The following is a 21,328-nucleotide window of genomic DNA, read 5'->3' on the forward strand; positions in this document are numbered from 1 at the left end:
CGAGAGAACAGGAATGTTTTTCAAAAGTAAGGAATAATGGAGAAATAACAGCCATCTGATTGACCAGCAAGCCCTATGCCTCTGCCCCGGAGGTCCCATGAGTCTTCATTTCTAGAGGGGCAGGCTGGGGTGGGGGTGGGTTTAGAGGCATGTAGAAGAGGATTCAGAAACAAAAGGAGAAGATAAAATAGCAAAGGAGGCCAGATTTAAACACATGCAGGACATTAAGAATATAGGAACCCCTGTGCCCCTCCCGGCCTGAGGCACAGTCCTGGTCTGCTCACAACCTTCAGCTCTGCTCTTCGATCAGCAGAATTTCACAAATTAATAAGCAGTGCCTCCAGGAACTTCCCTGGCTGGCCAGTGGTTAAGACTCCGCGCTTCCACCGCAGGGGGTGCGAGTTAGATCCCTGGTCGGGGAACTAAGATCCCACGTGCCATGCGGCGCGACCAAAAAAATAAAATAAGTAACACCTGAATAAAAATGAAAATATAAAAAATAATAAAAATAAGCAATGACTCCGTAAGGGCAGGACTGGGTCCTATGGGCCTTAACATATAGTAGCTGTGCATTGATGGGTGAATTGGCAGTGACAGTGAGTTTAGCTGTTTGGCTGCTGTTTATGAAAGCCAAATTCAAGGTGTGGCCACTTCCTGCTGGATTAAGAGACCCGTCATGCCATTTCAGTGTGAATGTGAGGGTCAAATTTCTGCTAGTACCAGAGCGACTGAATGGGTCAGCAGCCCTGGTTGAGACATCAGGGAAGGCTTCCTGGAGGGACCACTTCACAGGGTCTAGGAGGTAGCCAAGCAACAGGGGGAAAGGTAAGGAGTGCAAGGCAGAAGTAACAGCATGTGCAAAGGTCCGGTGCCAGGGGGAGAAAAGTGCTGAGTAAGTGAAAAATGTGAAACCGAGTCCCTGTAAAACCGTGTTCCCTTACCGAGTTTATGATTAATCTCTCTATCCAAAACTTTATTCCCTTTCTTGTCTCCTCTGATCTCAATCCTGTGCTAACTGAACAGTAATCAACCAGAGTCAGATGACTAAAACTACTGCTGTTGATAACATCGTTAATGTACTAAAATTGCTATTATTATAGATATCGCCGTTAATGTGCAAACTCAGGCCGTTTCTCCAGGGCAAGATGAGCTAACAGACCCCCAAGCCATGGACCACCTGGCCAGAGAGTCGTAAACCAGAAACATCCTGATTCCCAAAACTTCGATTAAGAAATGTAGGGGTTCCCTGGTGGCGCAGTGGTTGAGAATCTGCCTGCCAATGCAGGGGATACGGGTTTGAGCCCCGGTCTGGAAAGATCCTACATGCCGCGGAGCAACTGGGCCCGCGAGCCACAATTACTGAGCCTGCGCGTCTGGAGCCTGTGCTCCGCAACAAGAGAGGCCGCGATGGTGAGAGGCCCGCGCATCGCGATGAAGAGTGGCCCCCGCTCGCCGCAACTAGAGATAGCCCTCGCACAGAAACGAAAACCCAACACAGCCATAAATAAATAAAAAAATAAAAATAAAAAAATAAAATAAAAAAAAGAAATGTAGGGGGCTTCCCTGGTGGCGCAGTGGTTGAGAATCTGCCTGCTAATGCAGGAGACACGGGTTCGAGCCCTGGTCTGGGAGGATCCCGCATGCCGCGGAGCGGCTGGGCCCGTGGGCCACAATTGCTGAGCCTGCGCGTCTGGAGCCTGTGCCCCGCAACGGGAGGGGCCGCGGTGGTGGGGGGCCCGCGCACCGCGATGAAGAGCGGTCCCCGCACCGCGATGAAGAGTGGCCCCCACTTGCCGCAACTGGAGAGAGCCCTCGCGCGAACCGAGGACCCAGCACAGCCAAAAAAATAAATAAATTAATAAAAAAATAAAATAAAATAAAATAAAAAAAAGAAATGTAGGGGGCTTCCCTGGTGGCACAGTGGTTGAGAATCTGCCAATGCAGGGGACACGGGTTCGAGCCCTGGTCTGGAAAGATCCCACATGCCGCGGAGCAACTAGGCCCGTGAGCCACAATTACTGAGCCTGCGCGTCTGGAGCCTGTGCTCCGCAACAAGAGAGGCCGCGATAATGAGAGGTCCGCGCACCGCGATGAAGAGTGGCCCCCACTTGCCGCAACTAGAGAAAGCCCTCGCACAGAAACGAAGACCCAACACAGCCATAAATAAATAAATAAATAAATAAAATAAAAACCCAAAGTTTAAAAAAGAAATGTAGGGACTTCCCTGGTGGTCCAGTGGTTAAGACTTCGCCTTCCAATGCAGGGGGTGCGGGTTCCATCCCTGGTCAGGGAGCTAAGACCCCAAATGCGTTGCAGTCAAAAACCAAAACATAAAACAGAAGCAATATTGTAACAAATTCAATAAAGACTTTAAAAGTGGTCCATATTAAAAAAAAAAAATCTTAAAAAAAAAAAAGTCAAAAAACGATGATTAACCCCAGCTTCCTTTTTCCTCCCCTAAAAAAAAAAAACACAAAACAAAACTCAAAGACCAAGTTGGGGTGGATCTGAGGTTTGTCTCCCACTCCCTTGCTTGGTGCCCTGCAATAAATCTACTCTGCTGCAAATCCAGTGTCAAGAGTCTGGCTTTCTGCATCACAGGCACAAGAGCCCTTTGCTGGGTTACAAACGGTTGGTGTCATGGAAGCTTGAATTCCAGAATAGAGGGACCAGAGCAGAAGCGGGTCCAGATCATCTGGGGTACCAAGTTTCATCTTTTTAGAACTGAATCCCAAGAACAACACAACCCTGAAAAGGTTTAGGCAAAGGCAAAAACTTGGAGGTGATCAAAAGCTAACACATATCCCACAGTTAAGTTCTTTATATATGTTAATTCACATTTAATCCTTCTAACAATCCTATGAGGTAAGCACTATTACTACGTGCTTTTTTCTTCCAAATGAGGAAACTGCAAGGGCGACAGCAAGATCACAATCTGGAATCTGAACCCAAGTAGGAGGACTCCTGAATCCCTGCTCGCAAACCCCTCCCCTGCCCGTGCTGCCGGGGGTGCTCAGGATGCCGCCTTCAGGGACTGGGTGACCCTTGAGAGAGAGCAGCACCCAGAGCCCCGCAAAGCACCTACCTCGTTGAGCCGAGGCGGCTGCGGGCCCGGCCGACCGTCCCCAGTCTGTGCCGCCCCCTGGTGGCTGGACGCGGGAAGGGGTCCGGACCGCTCGCAGCTCCGCGTCGCCATTCACCGGTCACTTCCGGAGCCGGGGCGCCCGAGGTCCGCAGCCACCTCCCGGAGGGAGGAGCTCGGGGATCCCAGGAAGTAAGATTCCTGGGCCTATGAGGGGGCGTGGCTCCTATGACGCTGGGGCGGGGCCTGGGGGCGAGGCCTTCGCCGTGCGCTCAGGCGGTGCTGCGGCCGCCTCTTCCGGGTCTTAGGAGCGGCAGTGGCGACGGCGGCGGCCGCGCCGGCCTGAGGGAAGATGGCGGCGACCTGGTGGCGAGTCGCGCTCTATGGAAGTCGGAGGTGGCGGGGCTTCAGCACCTCAGGTGAGGGCTCTTGGAGGTCTCCGTATAGCCGAACCCTGGGGATCGAGCCAGCTCCCGCCCCCGACCTCCGTGGGGCCGGGCCGGGGCCGGCATGACGTCCCGCTCTCTGCCCGCAGCCGCCCTGAGCCGCCGGACCGCTCCTCTGGGGCCGATGCCCAACGAGGTCATCGACGTGAGCAACCTGGAGCGGCTGAAGAAGTACCGCAGCTTCGACCGGTACCGGCGCCGGGCGGAGCAGGAGGCGCGGGACCCGCACTGGTGGCGGACCTACCGGGAGCATTTCGGGGAGGAGTCAGGTGCGGGGCGACCGGAGCTGGGCGGTGACCCCGCCGCCTTGGGACTCGGGGGGGGCCCCGCCGGCGTCCTCCCCGAGCTTGGGGGAGGGGGCCTGCCAGCGTTCCCGTGCGCACCGGTGGCGGTTTAGTCCCACCAGGATTTTTCACCCCTTTCGGTCCCCCTACTTGGAACATTCCCTTCTGTCATTATTAGAGTTCCACCTTAGATATTTCTACTCCTAAAACCCTTTCCAGAGCAGCTCCCCACGGCCCAGTTACGGGTTAGAACGCCCCTCTCTGCTCCTATAATACTGTTCATGTAGCCTTGGCCACGCCGTATCCTTACTCTTTTCGCTGTCTCTCTCCCAGTTTATGAGCTCCCTAAGGATGGGGATCCTGCCTGTCTTGACCACCATTGGATCCTTGCACCCACACAGTGCTTGGCACGTAGGTGTGCAATACTTTGCTGAATTAAATTGAAAGCCCTGGGCAAGGTGACTCAGGGACCCTGCTCCTGAGAGACTTAACTACGCTTAAGGAGTTTGTTCTTTGGAAAGCATTTATGAAGGCATTTTAATGATGGTTAAGGGCACACACGTGGAATCTTATTTAAACCCAAGTCAGTCTCATGGGAGTGACTTCCCTGAGGTTCAGTTTCCTCAACTATAAAATAAAAAGATTGTGTCTGTGTCCCAAGATCGTTGTGAGGATTAAAGGAAACAGTTAATCGGAATTCTTAGACTAATGTCATTCCTGATGTGGGCTCAGTGTCTGTTTCTTATTGTCATAGTCTAATGTAAGTGGGAAAGGGTGTTGGATTGAAAGTTTTCTAGGGTCTTGCTCCTCAGAGTGTGTTCTGGGAACAGCAGCATGGGAACCATTACCTAGGAGCTTGTTAGGAATGCAGAGTCTCAGGCCCCACGCCAACCTGCTGATTCAGAATCTGAATTTGAACAAGTTTCCCAGGTGACTTGTGTGGTTTTGTGCATTAAAGTGTGAGAAGTGCTTCTTTCCTTCTGGCTTCCGCTCTGAATTCTGCCAGGTACACAGCTGCGAGTCCATGGCCAGCTGTGAACAGGCTCGAAGGTGCTCCCACCTACAGTTGGGGCAACCATCCGCCCTCGATTTCCCGTGACCGAGACAGATGATGTAACCTGGTTTAGGGATCAGTCTCAAGTTGTATCCAGTTTGCTTAGCAACTGGACCCTGTTCAGGTCTGTGAAGCGGACCACACAGTATATTTTAGTTTTGTGAATTAAAGGGTAAGCTTCAGCAGCAGAGCTTGCCCAGTGAAAGGAAAAGTTTGGACAGGCAGCTTAACCAAGACCTGATCCCACTTTCTCCAACACACCTTCCCTCCCCAGATCCCAAAGACAAGATTGACATTGGGTTGCCTCCACCTAAGGTCTGCCGGACCCAACAGCTGTTGGAGCGGAAACGGGTCCTCCGCGCGCTGCGGGCCAACGTGGAGGAGGAGCGGGCCGCTCGCCTCCGCACAGGTAAGCCTTCCCAGGGGAGAGGGTCCTGGGTGTGTCCCTGCCCTGACCCTGCATCCCAGCTGGCATCATTCCTTCCCAGCACGCATCCCGCTGGAGGCAGTGAGGGCTGAGTGGGAGAGGACCTGTGGCCCCTACCACAAGCAGCGTCTGGCCGAACACTACGGCCTCTATCGAGACCTGTTCCACGGGGCCACCTTCGTGCCCCGAGTCCCCCTGCATGTGGCCTACGCTGTAGGCGAGGACGACTTGATGCCTGTGTACTACGGCAATGAGGTCACTCCAACTGAGGTAACTGCTGGCCCGTGCCCCTCCCCGCCCTGTGTACACAGACGCATCCCACCATGGGGCCACAGACAACAACTCCTTTTTGAAAGCATTTATAGAGGCGGTTTTTATGGTGGTTAAGGACGCAAGCATGGCATCTGTGTAGGCTGATCTGGGGTTTTCTTGTTCTCTGTCTCCTCTTTTTGATTTCCTGATAAACAACACCATGATACAGTAATTACAAAGAAGAGAATGTAAAATGAAAGGAAAAGAAGCTCCATCTTGGCATACTACTGTGACTGACTCTCTGTCTTCAGAGTGTCCTCCTAGCCCCTGGTCATTGGCCTTCTTGTGGTTCAGATCTCTGCATAGTCAACTCTGTAGGGTTCTTTCTACAAGTCTCTCTTCACCCACCTGCCTCTCAAGGGGCTGTCATGGGCGTTTGGTTCAGAATGGGCTCTCCTTTCTCCAAGGTTCCTCAGGCTCCTGACCTCCAGAACAAAGGTCTGTTTAGAACAGCTTGTCCATCCCTGACGGGGGTGACAGCTCCATCGTTCTTTCCCCACCAGGCTGCCCAGGCCCCGGAGGTGACCTTTGAGGCAGACGAGGGTTCCATGTGGACACTGCTGCTCACCAACTTGGGTAGGTGTCTGGGGCTCACTGGGACTCCTGCCTCCTTCACCTCCTGTGAGCCAGGGCCCTGGGGAGCTGGGGGAGGGGCCAGATGGAAAGCTCCAGGCCCAGGTCCTTCCAAGGGAGGATGTGGGAAGGGGCGGCAGTTCCCACAGTCAGTGGGGTGTGTTTGTGTGCAGATGGACACCTGCTGGAACCGGATGCCGAGTATTTGCACTGGCTGGTGTGAGTACCTGGGGTAGGGGAGTGGGTCAGAAGCATTCCAGGAGGTCCTGGCATCCTGGAAAGAGCTGCACCTGAATTTCAGTCTTGGCTCCACCATGGATTAACCACCACCTCCCATCCCTGGAGGTGGTTCGTCACCTCTGCTTCCTGAGGGTGTCAGGGGCCCTGTGATCCAGTGGCTGAAGACGGGTGCAGAAGGAAAGCAGGCAGTGGGCCTTGGCCTCTCCCACAGGCCTCCTGGTCTCCCTGAACTCATTTCCTCACCTGTAAAACTAGGATGATGCTACCACATGCCTTAGCCACCCTGAGGGGCTCTGTGACAATCAGATGGGAAAGGAGTCCATGAGAGGCCTCTGGTACCTGTGGGCTGCCTCTTGTTTCCTCGGTGGCCTTTGGTTCTGAGCACCAGGCCAAGGGGAGGAGGGCAGGCATTTTTATTCAACTGCAGTTACCAGCCTGTGCAACAGGACCCTCTGGGGAGTTGTACCTGGGGCAGGTACAGCGGCCATCCCAGTGCCAGGCTGGGCAGACACTCCCTGACAAACCTAGAGGCTTTGGGAAACGGGGAGAGAAACAGCCCAAGGTCGCATGGCTCTCCTGCGTGCACGGCTGTGGCATCCCACAGCTCCCCAGGGCCAGTAAACGGGCTGCTTGACCTAGCTCTCATCTTGACAGTTCCTGGGGCCCTTGTCGGCCTCTGAGCCCCTACTGTTCCCTCCACAAGTTTGCAGTCCATCCGAGGGTTTACAGAGCTCTACTTCCTACTTGATTGTACAACAGAGATCATTTTAGGGTCTCTCTTCCCGGGGAGGTATATCAGTCTCTAGGGAGCACACGGGTGGGGATGTTCCTGCTGCCATCTCCCGCGAGTGGCAATTAACAGATGCTTTTCGTCCCACCAGAACCAACATCCCGGGCCACAGGGTGGCTGAAGGACAGGAGACGTGTCCCTACCTGCCCCCCTTCCCTGCCCGAGGCTCCGGCTTCCACCGCTTTGCCTTTCTGCTCTTCAAGCAGGACAAGCCAATCGACTTCTCTGGGGACACCCGGCCCTCACCCTGGTAATCTGTGCCCCTCCCCCCCACAGCTACCCCCAGCCTCAGGCCAGCTTCCCAGTGGTCAGTCTTTCTCAGTTCTCCTCTCTCGTAACTTGAACTGTGCTAGGCAGACCCTGAGGGGCTTCTCAGCATTGCCTGTGGGGCTCTGGTGCCCCCCTCCCCACTCTAATGCTTCTCTCTTCCTACAGCTACCAGCTTGCCCAGCGGACCTTCCACACTTTTGATTTCTACAAGAAACACCAAGATGCCATGACTCCAGCTGGCCTGGCCTTCTTCCAGTGCCGCTGGGATGACTCGGTCACCCACATCTTCCACCAGCTCCTGGGTAAGGGCAGAGTGGGCTGGGGGAGGGGGCGGCTGGCCTGAGCTCACAGACCTCTCCTGACTTGCCAGGAGGAGCGCCTGTCAGGAGAGGGCCACCAGCAGGCATGCCACTCCTGGGGTGGGCTGGCTGGGTGGTGCCAGCCTGGGCAGTCCCACCCGGCAGACGAGAGAGGGGCTCAGGCCGGCAGCAGTCCACACACACGCCCCTTCACTCTTCTTGCAGACATGCGAGAGCCTGTGTTTGAGTTTGTGCGGCCGCCCCCTTATCACCCTAAGCAGAAGCGCTTCCCCCACCGGCAGCCCCTGCGCTACCTGGACCGGTACAGAGACAGTCACGAACCCACCTATGGCATCTACTGAGTGGCTGGAGTGCCACCCCCCTCAGAGAGTGGACTGGGCCTCTCAGGCCACCCTGTCAGGCTCTGCAGGCGGGAGCAATAGAGACACAGTGCCAAGGGGGCCAAGCATTGGGGTTCTCCGGCCTGCCTGAGGCAGCCCCTCTGCTGTCCTCCCAGCAGGCCCAGGGCTTGGGAGTGAAGAAGGCTGGGGGGTTGCGGCTATGAATATATTGATTTTTGCTGTAGCTGGTCTGGGTCTGTGTTCTGGGAGCAGCCAGAGTGCCCCCTGGTGGGACTCTTGCTTTATGGGTGGGAAGAAGGCTGCTTCCCACACCCCTCACCTCTGCTTCCTGAGGGTGTCAGAGGCCCTGCGATCCACTGGCTGAAGACGGGTGTAGAAGGAAAGCAGGCAGTGGGCCCTGGCTGCTCCCACAGGCCTCTTGAAAGAAATTTGCCAGCCCTGGGCATTGGCCCCTTGCCGGCTGTTCACAGGCTCCTGGCCTCCAAATGCTTTGAATAAGAAGCCTTGTCAGGTGGGGGCAAAGGCAGGTCTCAGAGATCTCTGGGCGTGCCCCCTGCTCAGGACCCAGAAAGCTCCTGAGTGCTTGCTTGGATGGTTAGGGTATTTCTCCTATCTAAAGGCAAAGACTGCCTAGTAGCCAGTCAAGAGATCAATGCACCTTTTCCAGCAAGAGAAACTTCACATATTACCACACAGAAGACATAATATGCTTGCTGCATCGAAGGGAGAGGACGCCCTGCCTCAAAATTAGGCCAGCTCCTTTGGAAAGAAAGAGTTTAACCCTCCTCCAACTCACGCTGGCCCAGCACACACTACCCCAGGGCAGGTGGGTGAGCGGTCAGGATCCTTCTGTGCTCAGCTGCCGGGGAACCACCTCTAAAAAGTGAGGTTCCAGAACAGTTGGGACCTGCAAACAAGGAACTCTCCCCAGCAGAGGGCTGACACCAAGAGGGGATTCCAAGTGCAGTTGAAGCTTGCTTTGAGTTTCCATTAAAGGGGGTAGGAAGGAACCACTGTTTTTTGGTCTCTGTCTCTTGGTAACCAGAAATTTCCACCTCACTGTTTACCTTAAAAGAACCAAAATTAGGCATAACCTAGAGAAGGGAGACACCCTAATCCGGCAAGTGCCTGAAACTCAGCTCAAGGAAAAAGTGCAGCAGGGCCCCTCGGGTCAGGAGAGAGCATTTAATGAGCACTAGCTGTGTGCCCCATGCTCATTGCCAGGCACTACCATGTGCGGGCCTGTTCCATTTAATCGCCAAAACCCCTGGAAGGTAGATAACAACAACCCTTGTTGTTGTTGTTAGTATTTGCATGAGATTTTCAGATGAGGGGCTCAGAAGAGGTTCCTGTGGTGGCCCTCAGCCAGGAGGAGGCCTGGAGGCCCGACGGGTTTCCCAGATTCCCTGCACGGGAGCTGCTGGACTGAGGATCTAGGGAAGCAGGATGGAGGTCCCAGAGAGTTGCTGGACCCCAGCTCCCAGCCTGGGGTGGTAAAAGGCAGGCAGGGGTGGCTCGGAGTTGACAGGGGCCGAGCACCGGAATGGGAAGCGAAGCCCGCAGCCGTCGGCGCTGGGAGTGGCGGCTGGTCGGGGCGGAAGAAGGGCTGTCAAGTTCGTCTTCCCAGGCGGGTCATGGCTCCGCCCGCCGCACCCGCACCCGGGCGCCGGCGGTCCCTTTAAGAGGCCCCGGCCTTCCGCCCGCGCGCCTAGGGCCGCCCGCCGCCGCCATGGCTTCGCAGAGTGTGGAGGACTGGCTGACCTGTGCCATCTGCCTGGGGCTCTACCAGGACCCGGTGACGCTGCTCTGCGGCCACAACTTCTGCTGGGCCTGTATCCGGGACTGCTGGGGCCGCTGGGAGAAGGTGTGCCCCGAGTGCCGGGCGCCCTTCCCCGACAGCGCCGAGCTGCGCCGCAACGTGGCTCTGAGCGGCGTGGTGGAGGAGCTGCGCGCCCGGCCGGCGCCCGACCCCGGCCCCGGCCCCGGCCCCGTCCCCGGCGCGTGCTGCCCCCGGCACGGGAGGCCGCTCGAGCTTTTCTGCCGCACCGAGGGCCTCTGCGTGTGCAGCGTGTGTACCGTGCGCGAGTGTCGCCTCCACGAGCGGACGCTGCTGGACGCGGAGCGCCGGGAGCGCGAGGTGACCCTCGGGGGACCCCGCCCTGCTCTCTGCACCCGGGCGGGGCTGGCAGCTTCAGCAGCTTCGCTTGGCCCTGTTTTTATTCTGGGTTGAAAGGAGGTGGTGGTTAGAAAACAGATGCTTGGAAGAGATGTTAGAGCTGGTGACGGGTCCAGGGTGAAGTTACAGGGGTGAGTGGCTGAGATGGAATGAGGAGGTCAAGGAGCCCAGAGCCAGAATGTTGGAGGATAATCCCTGTGGCTGCTGAAGGCACAGAGTAAGGACAGGATGTTACTGCTCGTGGGGCCTAAGACCTTGCACTAAGCATCGAAGTTTGCAGTGGAGGCCAGCGGAGGGCAGCAACAAGGAGAGAGGAAGGAACTGGTGGTACAGCCGGCCAGATGCACTGCAGGAGCTAGAATTTGGCTAGAGAGAGGGGAAGTGACGCTGGGGTGTGAGGGGCTGGATGTGTGCCCTTGGGGGAGAGTCAGGGTGAACCAGAAAAATCTGCCCTGCCCCCTCCTACCTTCAGCATGTTTTACTGTGCTGGAGGCGGTGAGGGCTGAACAGAGGCACAAGCGTTGCACTTAGGAAGACCTGATTACTTTGGCCAAGTTGGCAGCTTCTCTGACCCGTTTCCTCATCTGTGAATCGGGGATAATATCAGTCCTTCTGTCAAAGTGTTGCTGGGACGAGAAGAATCAAGATAGGCTCTTGACCTGATACAGGGAACCAAATCCTAGCAGGTGTGCAGTCCTGAACTACGAGAGTACAGCATTTTGATCCTCGAGGAGACCAGACAGGTCACAACCAAATAGGGGTGCCCCCTTCCCCCTCATGTCCAAAGCTGGGCCTGAGGACCGGCCAGGCATTTGGAAGAACCCACCTTATACCTGCGCTGCACTGCCCACCTGTCAAAAAGCTTTGGTGCTTTGGGTCGTCGCCCCTTCCCCGCAAGGCTGCCTAAGCTCCCATTTATTGACCTGGCGTAGTGGGGGGGCTGCTCCGCCCCAGGTTGCTCGTCTTCAGCCCAAGGCCTCTGCGCCACCCGTGCACCACCCTGCCCCCGGTGGGGAAGGGGTTTTGTCCAGGCCTCCCTGGGACTCTGACCCAGTTCTCCCGGGGCTTACACCAAGGCTGATGCTCTGCGTGCTGGCCTCACCTGGGGTGGCATGAGGAGGGGATGCCCAGCATCTGCAGGTGTTTTGACTGGCTGAGGGGGGAACTTCACAGCCAGTCCTGGCCCCCTCTTGTCACTTGTCCCCCGGTGGGCACCACAGGCCCAGCTGAGAGCCACACTGGAGGTCGCCCAGCAGCAGGCCACCCAGGCTGAGAGCCAGCTACAGGAGCTGCAGCAGCGAAGCAGCCAGATCCAGGTATAAGGCCTGTCTGTTCCACGCCCCCCATGTCCTCATGCTGTGTCCTTCAAGCAGCCACCGGCTGGTCCCTGGGACACTGGGCAGTAGGTATAAGCTGCCTTGAAAATGCCTCCTGGCAGCAGGAAAGGAAGGGCTGAATGGAGGGAGAGATTCCAGGGACCGTGGCTCCCCGCATCCCCACCCCTCAGGCCAGCAGGCAGCCCAGGGCCCTGGCTACCCTCGACGACTCCTGTGTCCACCCAGAGCTCAGCCTGCACGCTGACCTCCGTGATCTCTGGCAAGTTCAGCCGCCTGCTGCAGGCCCTGGAGATGCAGCGGGACTTGGCTCTGAGGGACATCGAGGTGGCCAAGACACAGGCGCTGGAACAGGCCCGGGACGAGAAACAGCGACTGCAGGGCCACCTGGAGGCTTTGTCTTGCTGTGACCACAGGATTCGCAACCTCCTGGAGCAATTGGATGACCGGACCTTCCTCCAGGTACCGGGCCTTGGGGCGGCAGGGTGGGGGACCAGTGTGCCTGCCCCTCGTGCCCCAGCTTACTGCAGCTGTCCCCGGGGCTCAGGAATCACAGCTCCTGGCGCCCCCAGGCCCTCTAGGGCCACTGACTCTCCCACATTGGGACGAAGATCAGCAGCTTGGTGGCCTGAAGGAGTCACTGAGCCAGCTGTGTGCCCTCCTCCTGGAAGAGGGGGGCCACCCCGGAGCACCAGCCGAGGCTGCTGACTTGGGCTCCATGGGTAAGGCTGACCCCAGATCTCTCTCTACCCCTCTGGGCCCAGCTGTTCTTCCCACTGGGGTGGTAATGGAGTCAAGGCCCAGCCCCCCATGAGCTCCCCTCCAGATCACTCCCCTAAAACACTGCTTTGCCCCCTAGAGGCCCCAGGTCCCCTGGCACCAGTCCCGAGCCTCGTTTGTCCACGGAGGAGGAAACTCTGGCAGAGTAAGAAGGCCCATCGAATGTGTGTGTGCACCTGTGTGAGCGTGTGCGTGTGCGTGCATTGTGCGTACACGTGGGTCTGTGTGTGTACACGTGTGCACTGTGCGCACGTGTGTGTGCGGGGCACGTGCTGTGACTGTTCTGTACAGGAAGTCTGTTTCACTCCCCTCCCTGGGGCTAGCCTCGCCCCCCTGCACACCTGTTGCAGGATGTACACCTCTCACATGTGCAGCCAGCATAGTGTTTAAGGAGATTCTGGGCACACAAGTCTGGGATCGATCACAGTACTTCCACTTACTACGAAGTTAGGTGACCTTTCTGAACCTCCATTTTCTCATCTGTGAAACGAGGCTGATGGAAGCTTCCACCTCAGGGGTTGCATGGAGAGTCGGATGCTGAGACGATGTCCACGTTAGCTCAGCTTGCAGTCGCCCCGGCAGATGTCTAGCGATCTGCCCGTGGAGCTTCAGTTGCTGTCTCTCCCCTCTGGGGACAGGATGGTGGCCAGGCACAGGCACCCTTGCCCGCTCACCTTCCGTCCATCTCCGCCCAACAGATTATCGCAACCTGACCTTCGACCCCATCAGCGCCAACCGTCACTTCTGCCTGTCTCAGCAGGACCGGCGGGTAAAGCACTGTCGCAAGCCCCAGGGCCCAGATGGGCCGGGCAGCTTCGAGCTCTGGCAGGTGCAGTGTGCCCAGAGCTTCCAGGCCGGGCGGCACTACTGGGAGGTGCGTGCGTCCAGCCACTCGGTGACGCTGGGCGTCGCCTACTCGGAACTGACGAGGCGCAAGCTGGGGCCCCACACGGACAACATCGGCCGCGGGCCCAGCTCCTGGGGGCTCTGCATTCAGGAGGACAGCGCCCAGGCCTGGCACAACGGGGAGGCCCGGCGCCTCCCAGGGGTATCAGGGCGGCTCCTGGGCGTGGATTTGGACCTGACCTCTGGCTGCCTCACCTTCTACAGCCTGGAGCCCGAGACCCAATCCTTGTATACCTTCCATGCCATCTTCGCCCGGCCCCTCTACCCCGTATTCTGGCTCCTCGAGGGTAGGACCCTGACCCTGTGCCATCGGCCCGAGGCCAAGCTCCCTCCAGGGCTCCAGGAAGAGGCCTCAGGGCTCCGCTGAGGAAGGCACGGGATGGAGCTCGGGGTCAGGACCAGGTGCCACCAGGCCTGTGGGCCCAAGAACTGCCCCAGCCCCTGGCCTGGGGGCCTGAGGCCACAGCTCTAACGGGACCAGTTGTTGGCCGGAAGACCGAGTCAGGACCAGGCACTTGGAGAGAGAGGTGGGTAGAGCCTCCAAACTGGAGTTTACCTTTCCAGCCTCTCTGAAGGGGACAGGGGCTAAAGGAAGTAAAATGGGAGCCCAGTTCTAGGCACTGCCTGGACCTCAGAGGCTAGGGCAGTGCCCAGGGCTCCTGGTCCTTTAGGAGAGCGAGTGTGGTGCGGGACACACCACAGAGGGGGACAGACAAAATCATACATGCAACAGCCCCAGTGTAGACCGAGGAACAAACGATTCCTAGAGGAAATCTTGGGAAAATTGATATTTACCTTTTCCCTCCTCATCTGTATCTCTTTTCTTTCGTTATTTTCCTTAACATTTGATATATTTTGGTCTTTTTCTCTTCTACTTTGTACATCCTTGTGATCGTATTCTATAAACAATTGTGGTTTCTGCGTGTTTTATTTAACAAGCATTTTTCACATTGTTAAAAACTTTTCTCTGAATGACTACAGTATAGACAGTCATTCTAATGACGAAGACAAATTCTAATCAGAATTTGTTTACCCATTATTGGACATTCAAAACGTTTTATTTGAGGGCTGTAAAAACATGGCCGTGATGACTATTTTTGAACAGGAAGCTTTGGCCATATTTATTGTTACGTACATAGGCTACATTTCCTAAAGAGGAATTGCTCAACAGAGAAACAATGAACACTTGAAGATTTTTTATTTTTATACAAAGGACCAAAAAATAAAGGAACCTTGAGTCAGGCCAGCTAGGGCCCCTGCCCCCCATCCCACCAGGCCAGCTGTTGTGGCAGAGCCTCAGCCGCCGTCTTCCCCCACCTCATCCCCAGCCGGGGTGTGGGGATTAAGCACAGTCATTCGTGTAGGTGCCAGCACACTGCCGACTCCTTTTATTTTGGTTTTTGCTCTTCAGAACATGTTTCCGCAAAGATCCTTGTACATGTTTTTGCTTGTGTTTCTGGAAGTGAGGGTGCTGGGCCGTAGGGGAGCGGTAGTTTTGTACTTGAAATGTTCCACTTCTTGATCTGGGTGGTGGTTCCAAGGGTGTTTGCTGTATAACTTTTCCCACTGCACACACACGTTTTATATACTCATGTGTAAGTATCTGACAATAAAAGTTTTATTAAAGGATAACACATACTCCAAAAATTAAAAAATATTTTTATATTTATATAAAGTGTACCTCCCTCCCCACATGGTAACCTGGCCCCGGCTGCTGCCACGGTTGCAAACTCCATCTTGGCGGCCTCACTCCTCAGCCGTGCGGCTCTCTGTTCAAGGGCAGGGCCAGGCCTCTGATTGGTGCAGCCTGGGCAAGGAGCTTCCAGTAAGATTCCTAAGGTGGGGAGGTCCCCAAACACGGGAAGGAGGTTGTGACACTGGGCAGCCAGCCCGACAGTGTGACAGCTGGGTTAACAGCAGGAGCTGAAAGGCCTGGCAGGGCGGGATGCAGGATTGGGCTGGCCAGGTAGCCGTCATCGCTGGCTGTCCCGGCATACAGATTCTAACTGTCCCTCATGATCCCAGAGCCCCGACACCCGACACAAGTGTCCAGCTAGCCGAGCCCACGTTCTGAAAGGGGCAGAGAAAGGAAGAACAGCCCCTTTTCTGCTTCCATGGTGAGAAGTGTCTTGGGTCATTTATTCTGTGGATTTACTTTTTTATTGGGTTGTTAGTCCTTTCCATGTTGTCCTGTGGGAAGGTTCTATATTGTGATCATTAACCTTTGTTTACATGCGACACTACTGCCATTTTTCTTTTTCTTTTTTTTTTTTTTTTGCCGTGATGCTTGTGGGATCTTAGTTCCCCGACCGGGGATCAAACCTGGGCCCCCGCAGTGCAAGCGCTGAGTCCTAATCACTGGACCACCAGGGAAGTCCCTATTTTTATAGAGTGCTATGGAGAAGTGCTTCCCAAGTAGGTCTGGAGGCAAGCATTGACAGATCTCCTGGACAGCTACTTCAGATTAAATTCGCTGGGTCCTCCTGATTCTAACAGGACTCTCCGCCTCCTCTCCAGGAAAAATGCCTTGGTGTAGAGGGAGAGAGAAGCATGGGCTTTGGGGTGTAACTTTTATAAAGAGGACACATTTGATGAGCCTAGGGGTGTTTCCAGCACCTCTGCCCCACTCCTCACAGTTTCTGGGCGTCTGTGAGGCAGAATCAGCAAGGTGGGCGCAGGGACAGAAAAAGAGCAGGGGAGGGCAGGAGAGATTTTAAAAGACAGGGGCCTCTGGGCCAGTGGAGTTGGAGGGAATTGGATTGGAGGCCAGAGAGGGGAGGGGTAAAGAGAATAAGAGGCTGCTCTTGCCCAGGCAGGAAGGGATGGAAGGGAGCAGCGTGGTGACAATAGGAAATGTGGCTTCAAGTAACACGGGGCTGGAAGCTAGAAGACAATGGAGCCAGGCCTTTGAGACTCTGAGGGGGAAAGATTTCCATTTTGAATTCCATACACGGGACTTCCCTGGTGGTCCAGTGGTTGAGAATCCGCCTTCCAATGCAGGGGACATGGGTTCAATCCCTCGTCGGGGAACTAAGATCCCACATGCTACGGGGCAATTAAGCCCGCTCACCACAACTGCTGAGCCCACATGCTCTGGAGCCCGTGCACCACAACAAAAGATCCCACATGCCACAAGAAAGACCCAACACAGCCATAAATAAATAAATAAATATTAGAATTCCATACCCAGCCAAACTGTCAATCATGGGCAAAGCCTGAACCAAGACATTTGCAGACACTTTCGCATCTGTTCCCAGGAAGCCCCCAGAGCATCCACTTTTCAAAAATAAATCAATGAAGGGAAAGGGAGACCTGGGATCCAAGCAACGGGGAGCTCAACACAAAGGAGAAGCGATAAAGAATCAAAATTTCCAGAAATACGAGCACAGACATTCACATATTCAAGGCTTATAAGCACGTGCTTTAGAGACGAGGAGGTAAGTGCTGGAAGAGATGGTTAAGAGTTGAACCTGGTTGTCCATGGGAGCAAGAATCTGGAGAAGGTGGGACATGGGACTGCCAGCTTTTGTTATAAGCCTCATTAAATTGTTTAGTTTTTAGATACTCTAAATATAGTACTTTGAAATAAACACAAGTGTTTTAAAGCATGTCAGTAGCATAAAGAAGAAGTGCTACTGTGGGACATGGCTTGGATCCCATTTCCATTTTTTTTTCAGAGATGCAAGCAAAGCTAGGCGTGGCTTGCTAAGTACTATCATTTGCTCAACTCCTTTTGCTTGTTTGTTTTTGTTTCTGTTTGACTTTTTTTGTTTTTGTTTTTGTTTTTGGTAAGCAGTACTGCAGCCAGACAAGGTCATTTATGATATGAGGTTTAGGATTACTTTCAGGTTGCACCTTCTGGGTTTAAATTCCACCTCCTCCACAGGACTAGTTACGTGACCTCTGGCAAGATATGTAACCTATTGGAATTCTATTTCCCCTCCTTCATGACAGTCCTGGCAAGGGCAGAGTGAGATGCAGGCGTCAGCAGAGTGTCAGTTACCCTTTCCCCTTAAAAGCCAATTCATTTCAAGAATAATGAATATATTGGGCAACTTAAAGCTACCGTAATGGAAACGAAGTATCAAAATGCCGTCACCCTGGCAAATCACATCTCCAAGCTTTCCTGAGGGAGCACATCTTCCTGAACAGGCTGTGGGGTGGGGAGCAGAGGGCTGGCTGGGACTCATCCCTGAGCACCCCCAAACCTGAGTGGCACCCTTCTTTCCCCACCAGAACCAGGCGTGTCTGTGGTCTCAGCAAGCCCAGGCATCCTGGCTGCCAAGCTGCTGAGCAGGGTGGCGCTGATGCCTGAGCCTCTGAACCATTGCTGGGTCTTGGCAAACAAGGGACAGTCAAGATCAAGTGCTCCTTGTGGAAACCAACTTATGGAACTCATTACCCGCCTTCCTGCCAAACTAGGCACACCCAGCCTGGTTCCCTCTGCTGCTCTGCCCAGAAGATCTTTTTCCACCCTAGTTTCTGCATGCCTGAGCCCTAGCAGTCTGTGAAAGCCCAACTCAAATGCTACTTCCTCCATGCAGGCCTCCATGGTTTCCTGCCCTCCCCCCACTTCCCACAAATCCCCCAGGAGTGGATCCCACCTCTCTTAATACATAATAGATCTTAGTTTTCTTCTCTCTTTCCAGGAGGCTCTGCATAGCATCTTTCTAAATAAGACTTTTTTTGGGGGAGGGGGGGGCTGTGCTGCAGGATCTTAGCTCCCCAACCAGGGATTGAACCCAGGCCATGGCAATGAAACTGCCAAGTCCTAACCACTGGACTGCCAGGGAATTCTCCCTAAATTAGACATTTTTAACCCAGGGTCTTAGGGGGGAAATTGTCTTTATTTTCACTGTCCTCTAATGGAAATTTAGCATTTCTATTACAAATGGAGAAAACACACTGCAGTGATGTTAGCAACAGCTGTGACTTGTCATCAATAGAAATTACAGATTTTTTTCAAAAAATACCTAGAGACAAATTACAATGAAAACACGATGATCCAAAACCTATGGGATCCAGCAAAAGCAGTTCTAAGAGGGAACTTTATAGCAATACAAGCCTACCTCAAGAAACAAGAAAAATCTCAAATAAACAATCTAAACTTACACCTAAAGGAACTAGAGAAAGAAGAACAAACAAAACCCAAAGTTAGCAGAAGGAAAGAAATCATAAAGATCAGAGCAGAAATAAATGAAATAGAAACAAAGAAAACAATAGCAAAGATCAATAAAACTAAAAGCTGGTTCCTTGAGAAGATAAACAAAATTGATAAACCATTAGCTAGACTCATCAAGAAAAAAAGGGAAAAGACTCAAATCAACAGAATTAGAAATGAAAAAGGAGAAGTTACAACAGACACTGCAGAAATACAAAGCATCCTAAGAGACTACTACAAGCAACTCTATGCCAATAAAATGGACAACCTGGAAGAAATGGACAAATTCTTAGAAAGGTATAACCTTCCAAGACTGAACCAGGAAGAAATAGAAAATATGAACAGACCAATCACAAGTAATGAAATTGAAACTGTGATTAAAAATCTTCCAACAAACAAAAGTCCAGGACCAGATGGCTTCAAAGGTGAAATCTACCAAACATTTAGAGAAGAGCTAACACCCATCCTTCTCAAACTCTTCCAAAAAATTGCAGAGGAAGGAATACTCCCAAACTCATTCTATGAGGCCACCATCACCCTGATACCAAAACCAGACAAAGATACTACAAAAAAAGAAAATTACAGACCAATATCATTGATGAATATAGATGCAAAAATCCTCAACAAAATACTAGCAAACAGAATCCAGCAACACATTAAAAGGATCATACACCATGATAAAGTGGGATTTATCCCAGGGATGCAAGGATTCTTCAATATACACAAATCAATCAATGTGATACACCATATTAACAAATTGAAGAAGAAAAACCATGACCATCTCAATAGATGCAGAAAAAGCTTTTGACAAAATTCAACACCCATTTATGATAAAAACTCTCCAGAAAGTGGGCATAGAGGGAACCTACCTCAACATAATAAAGGCCATATACGACGAACCCACAGCAAACTTCATTCTCAATGGTGAAAAACTGAAAGCATTTCCTCTAAGATCAGGAACAAGACAAGGATGTCCACTCTCACCACTATTATTCAACATAGTTTTGGAAGCCCTAGCCACAGCAATCAGAGAAGAAAAAGAAATAAAAGGAATACAAATTGGAAAAGAAGAAGTAAAACAGTCACTGTTTGCTGATGACATGATACTATACATAGAGAATCCTAAAAATGCCACCAGAAAACTACTAGAGCTAATCAATGAATTTGGTAAAGTTGCAGGATATCAAATTAATGCACAGAAATCTCTTGCATTCCTATACACTAATGATGAAAAATCTGAAAGAGAAATTAAGGAAACACTCCCATTTACCATTGCAACAAAAAGAATAAAATACCTAGGAATAAACCTACCTAGGGAGACAAAAGACCTGTATGCAGAAAACTGTAAGACACTGATGAAAGAAATTAAAGATGATACCAACAGAAGGAGAGATATACCATGCTCTTGGATTGGAAGAATCAATATTGTGAAAATGACTATACTACCCAAAGCAATCTACAGATTCAATGCAATCCCTATCAAATTACCAATGGCATTTTTTACGGAACTAGAACAAAAAATCTTAGAATTTGTATGGAGACACAAAAGACTCCGAATAGCCAAAGCAGTCTTGAGGGAAAAAAACGGAGGTGGAGGAATCAGACTCCCTGACTTCAGACTATACTACAAAGCTACAGTAATCAAGACAATATGGTACTGGCACAAAAACAGAAATATAGATCAATGGAACAGGATAGAAAGCCCAGATATAAACCCACACACCTATGGTCAACTAATCTATGACAAAGGAGGCAAGGATATACAATGGAGAAAAGACAGTCTCTTCAATAAGTGGTGCTGGGAACACTGGACAGCTACATGTAAAAGAATGAAATTAGAACACTCCCTAACACCATACATAAAAATAAACTCAAAATGGATTCGAGACCTAAATGTAAGACCGGACACTATAAAACTCTTAGAGGAAAACATAGGAAGAACACTCTTTGACATAAATCACAGCAAGATCTTTTTTGATCCACCTCCTAGAGTAATGGAAATAAAAACAAAAATAAACAAATGGGACCTAATGAAACTTAAAAGCTTTTGCACAGTAAAGGAAACCATAAACAAGACGAAAAGACAACCCTCAGAATGGGAGAAAATAGTTGCAAACGAATCAACGGACAGAGGATTAATCTCCAAAATATATAAACAGCTCATGCAGCTCAATATTAAAGAAACAAACAACCCAATCCAAACATGGGCAGAAGACCTAAATAGACATTTCTCCAAAGAAGACATACAGATGGCCAAGAAGCACATGAAAAGCTGCTCAACATCACTAATTATTAGAGAAATGCAAATCTAAACTACAATGAGGTATCACCTCACACCAGTTAGAATGGGCATCATCAGAAAATCTACAAACAACAAATGTTGGAGAGGGTGTGGAGAAAAGGGAACCCTCTTGCACTGTTGGTGGGAATGTAAATTGATACAGCCACTATGGAGAACAGTATGGAGGTTCCTTAAAAAACTAAAAATATAATTACCATATGATCCAGCAGTCCCACTACTGGGCATATACCCAGAGAAAACCATAATTCAAAAAGACACATGCCCCCCAATGTTCATTGCAGCACTATTTACAATAGCCAGGTCATGGAAGCAACCTAAATGCCCATCGACAGATGAATGGATAAAGAAGATGTGGTACATATATACAATGGAATATTACTCAGCCATAAAAAGAATGAAATTGAGTCATTTGTTGAGACCTGGATGGATCTAGAGACTGTCATAGAGAGTGAAGTAAGTCAGAAAGAGAAAAACAAATATCGTATGTTAGTGCATATATGTGGAACCTAGAAAAATGGTACAGATGAACT

The 21,328-nt window shown here is 52.2% G+C and overlaps 2 protein-coding genes across 2 annotated transcripts; both read left to right on the forward strand.

The window, feature by feature from the left end:
* Positions 1-3,332: 3,332 nt before the first annotated feature.
* MRPL38 (mitochondrial ribosomal protein L38) lies at positions 3,333-8,362 on the forward strand. The gene is made up of 9 exons (XM_057536380.1): positions 3,333-3,501; positions 3,618-3,797; positions 5,141-5,275; positions 5,355-5,563; positions 6,109-6,181; positions 6,352-6,397; positions 7,300-7,458; positions 7,644-7,780; positions 8,003-8,362. The coding sequence occupies exons 1-9, from the start codon at positions 3,435-3,437 to the stop codon at positions 8,137-8,139; spliced, it is 1,143 nt and encodes a 380-aa protein (XP_057392363.1). The 5' UTR covers positions 3,333-3,434; the 3' UTR covers positions 8,140-8,362.
* Positions 8,363-8,503: 141 nt separating this feature from the next.
* On the forward strand, positions 8,504-14,276 carry TRIM65 (tripartite motif containing 65). The gene is made up of 6 exons (XM_057536379.1): positions 8,504-10,276; positions 11,536-11,631; positions 11,878-12,111; positions 12,197-12,371; positions 12,509-12,574; positions 13,128-14,276. The coding sequence occupies exons 1-6, from the start codon at positions 9,683-9,685 to the stop codon at positions 13,700-13,702; spliced, it is 1,740 nt and encodes a 579-aa protein (XP_057392362.1). The 5' UTR covers positions 8,504-9,682; the 3' UTR covers positions 13,703-14,276.
* The last annotated feature ends 7,052 nt before the right edge of the window (positions 14,277-21,328 follow it).

The sequence above is a fragment of the Balaenoptera acutorostrata genome, chromosome 20 (assembly GCF_949987535.1).
Source record: "Balaenoptera acutorostrata chromosome 20, mBalAcu1.1, whole genome shotgun sequence".
In the NCBI taxonomy this organism is placed as follows: Eukaryota; Metazoa; Chordata; class Mammalia; order Artiodactyla; family Balaenopteridae; genus Balaenoptera; species Balaenoptera acutorostrata.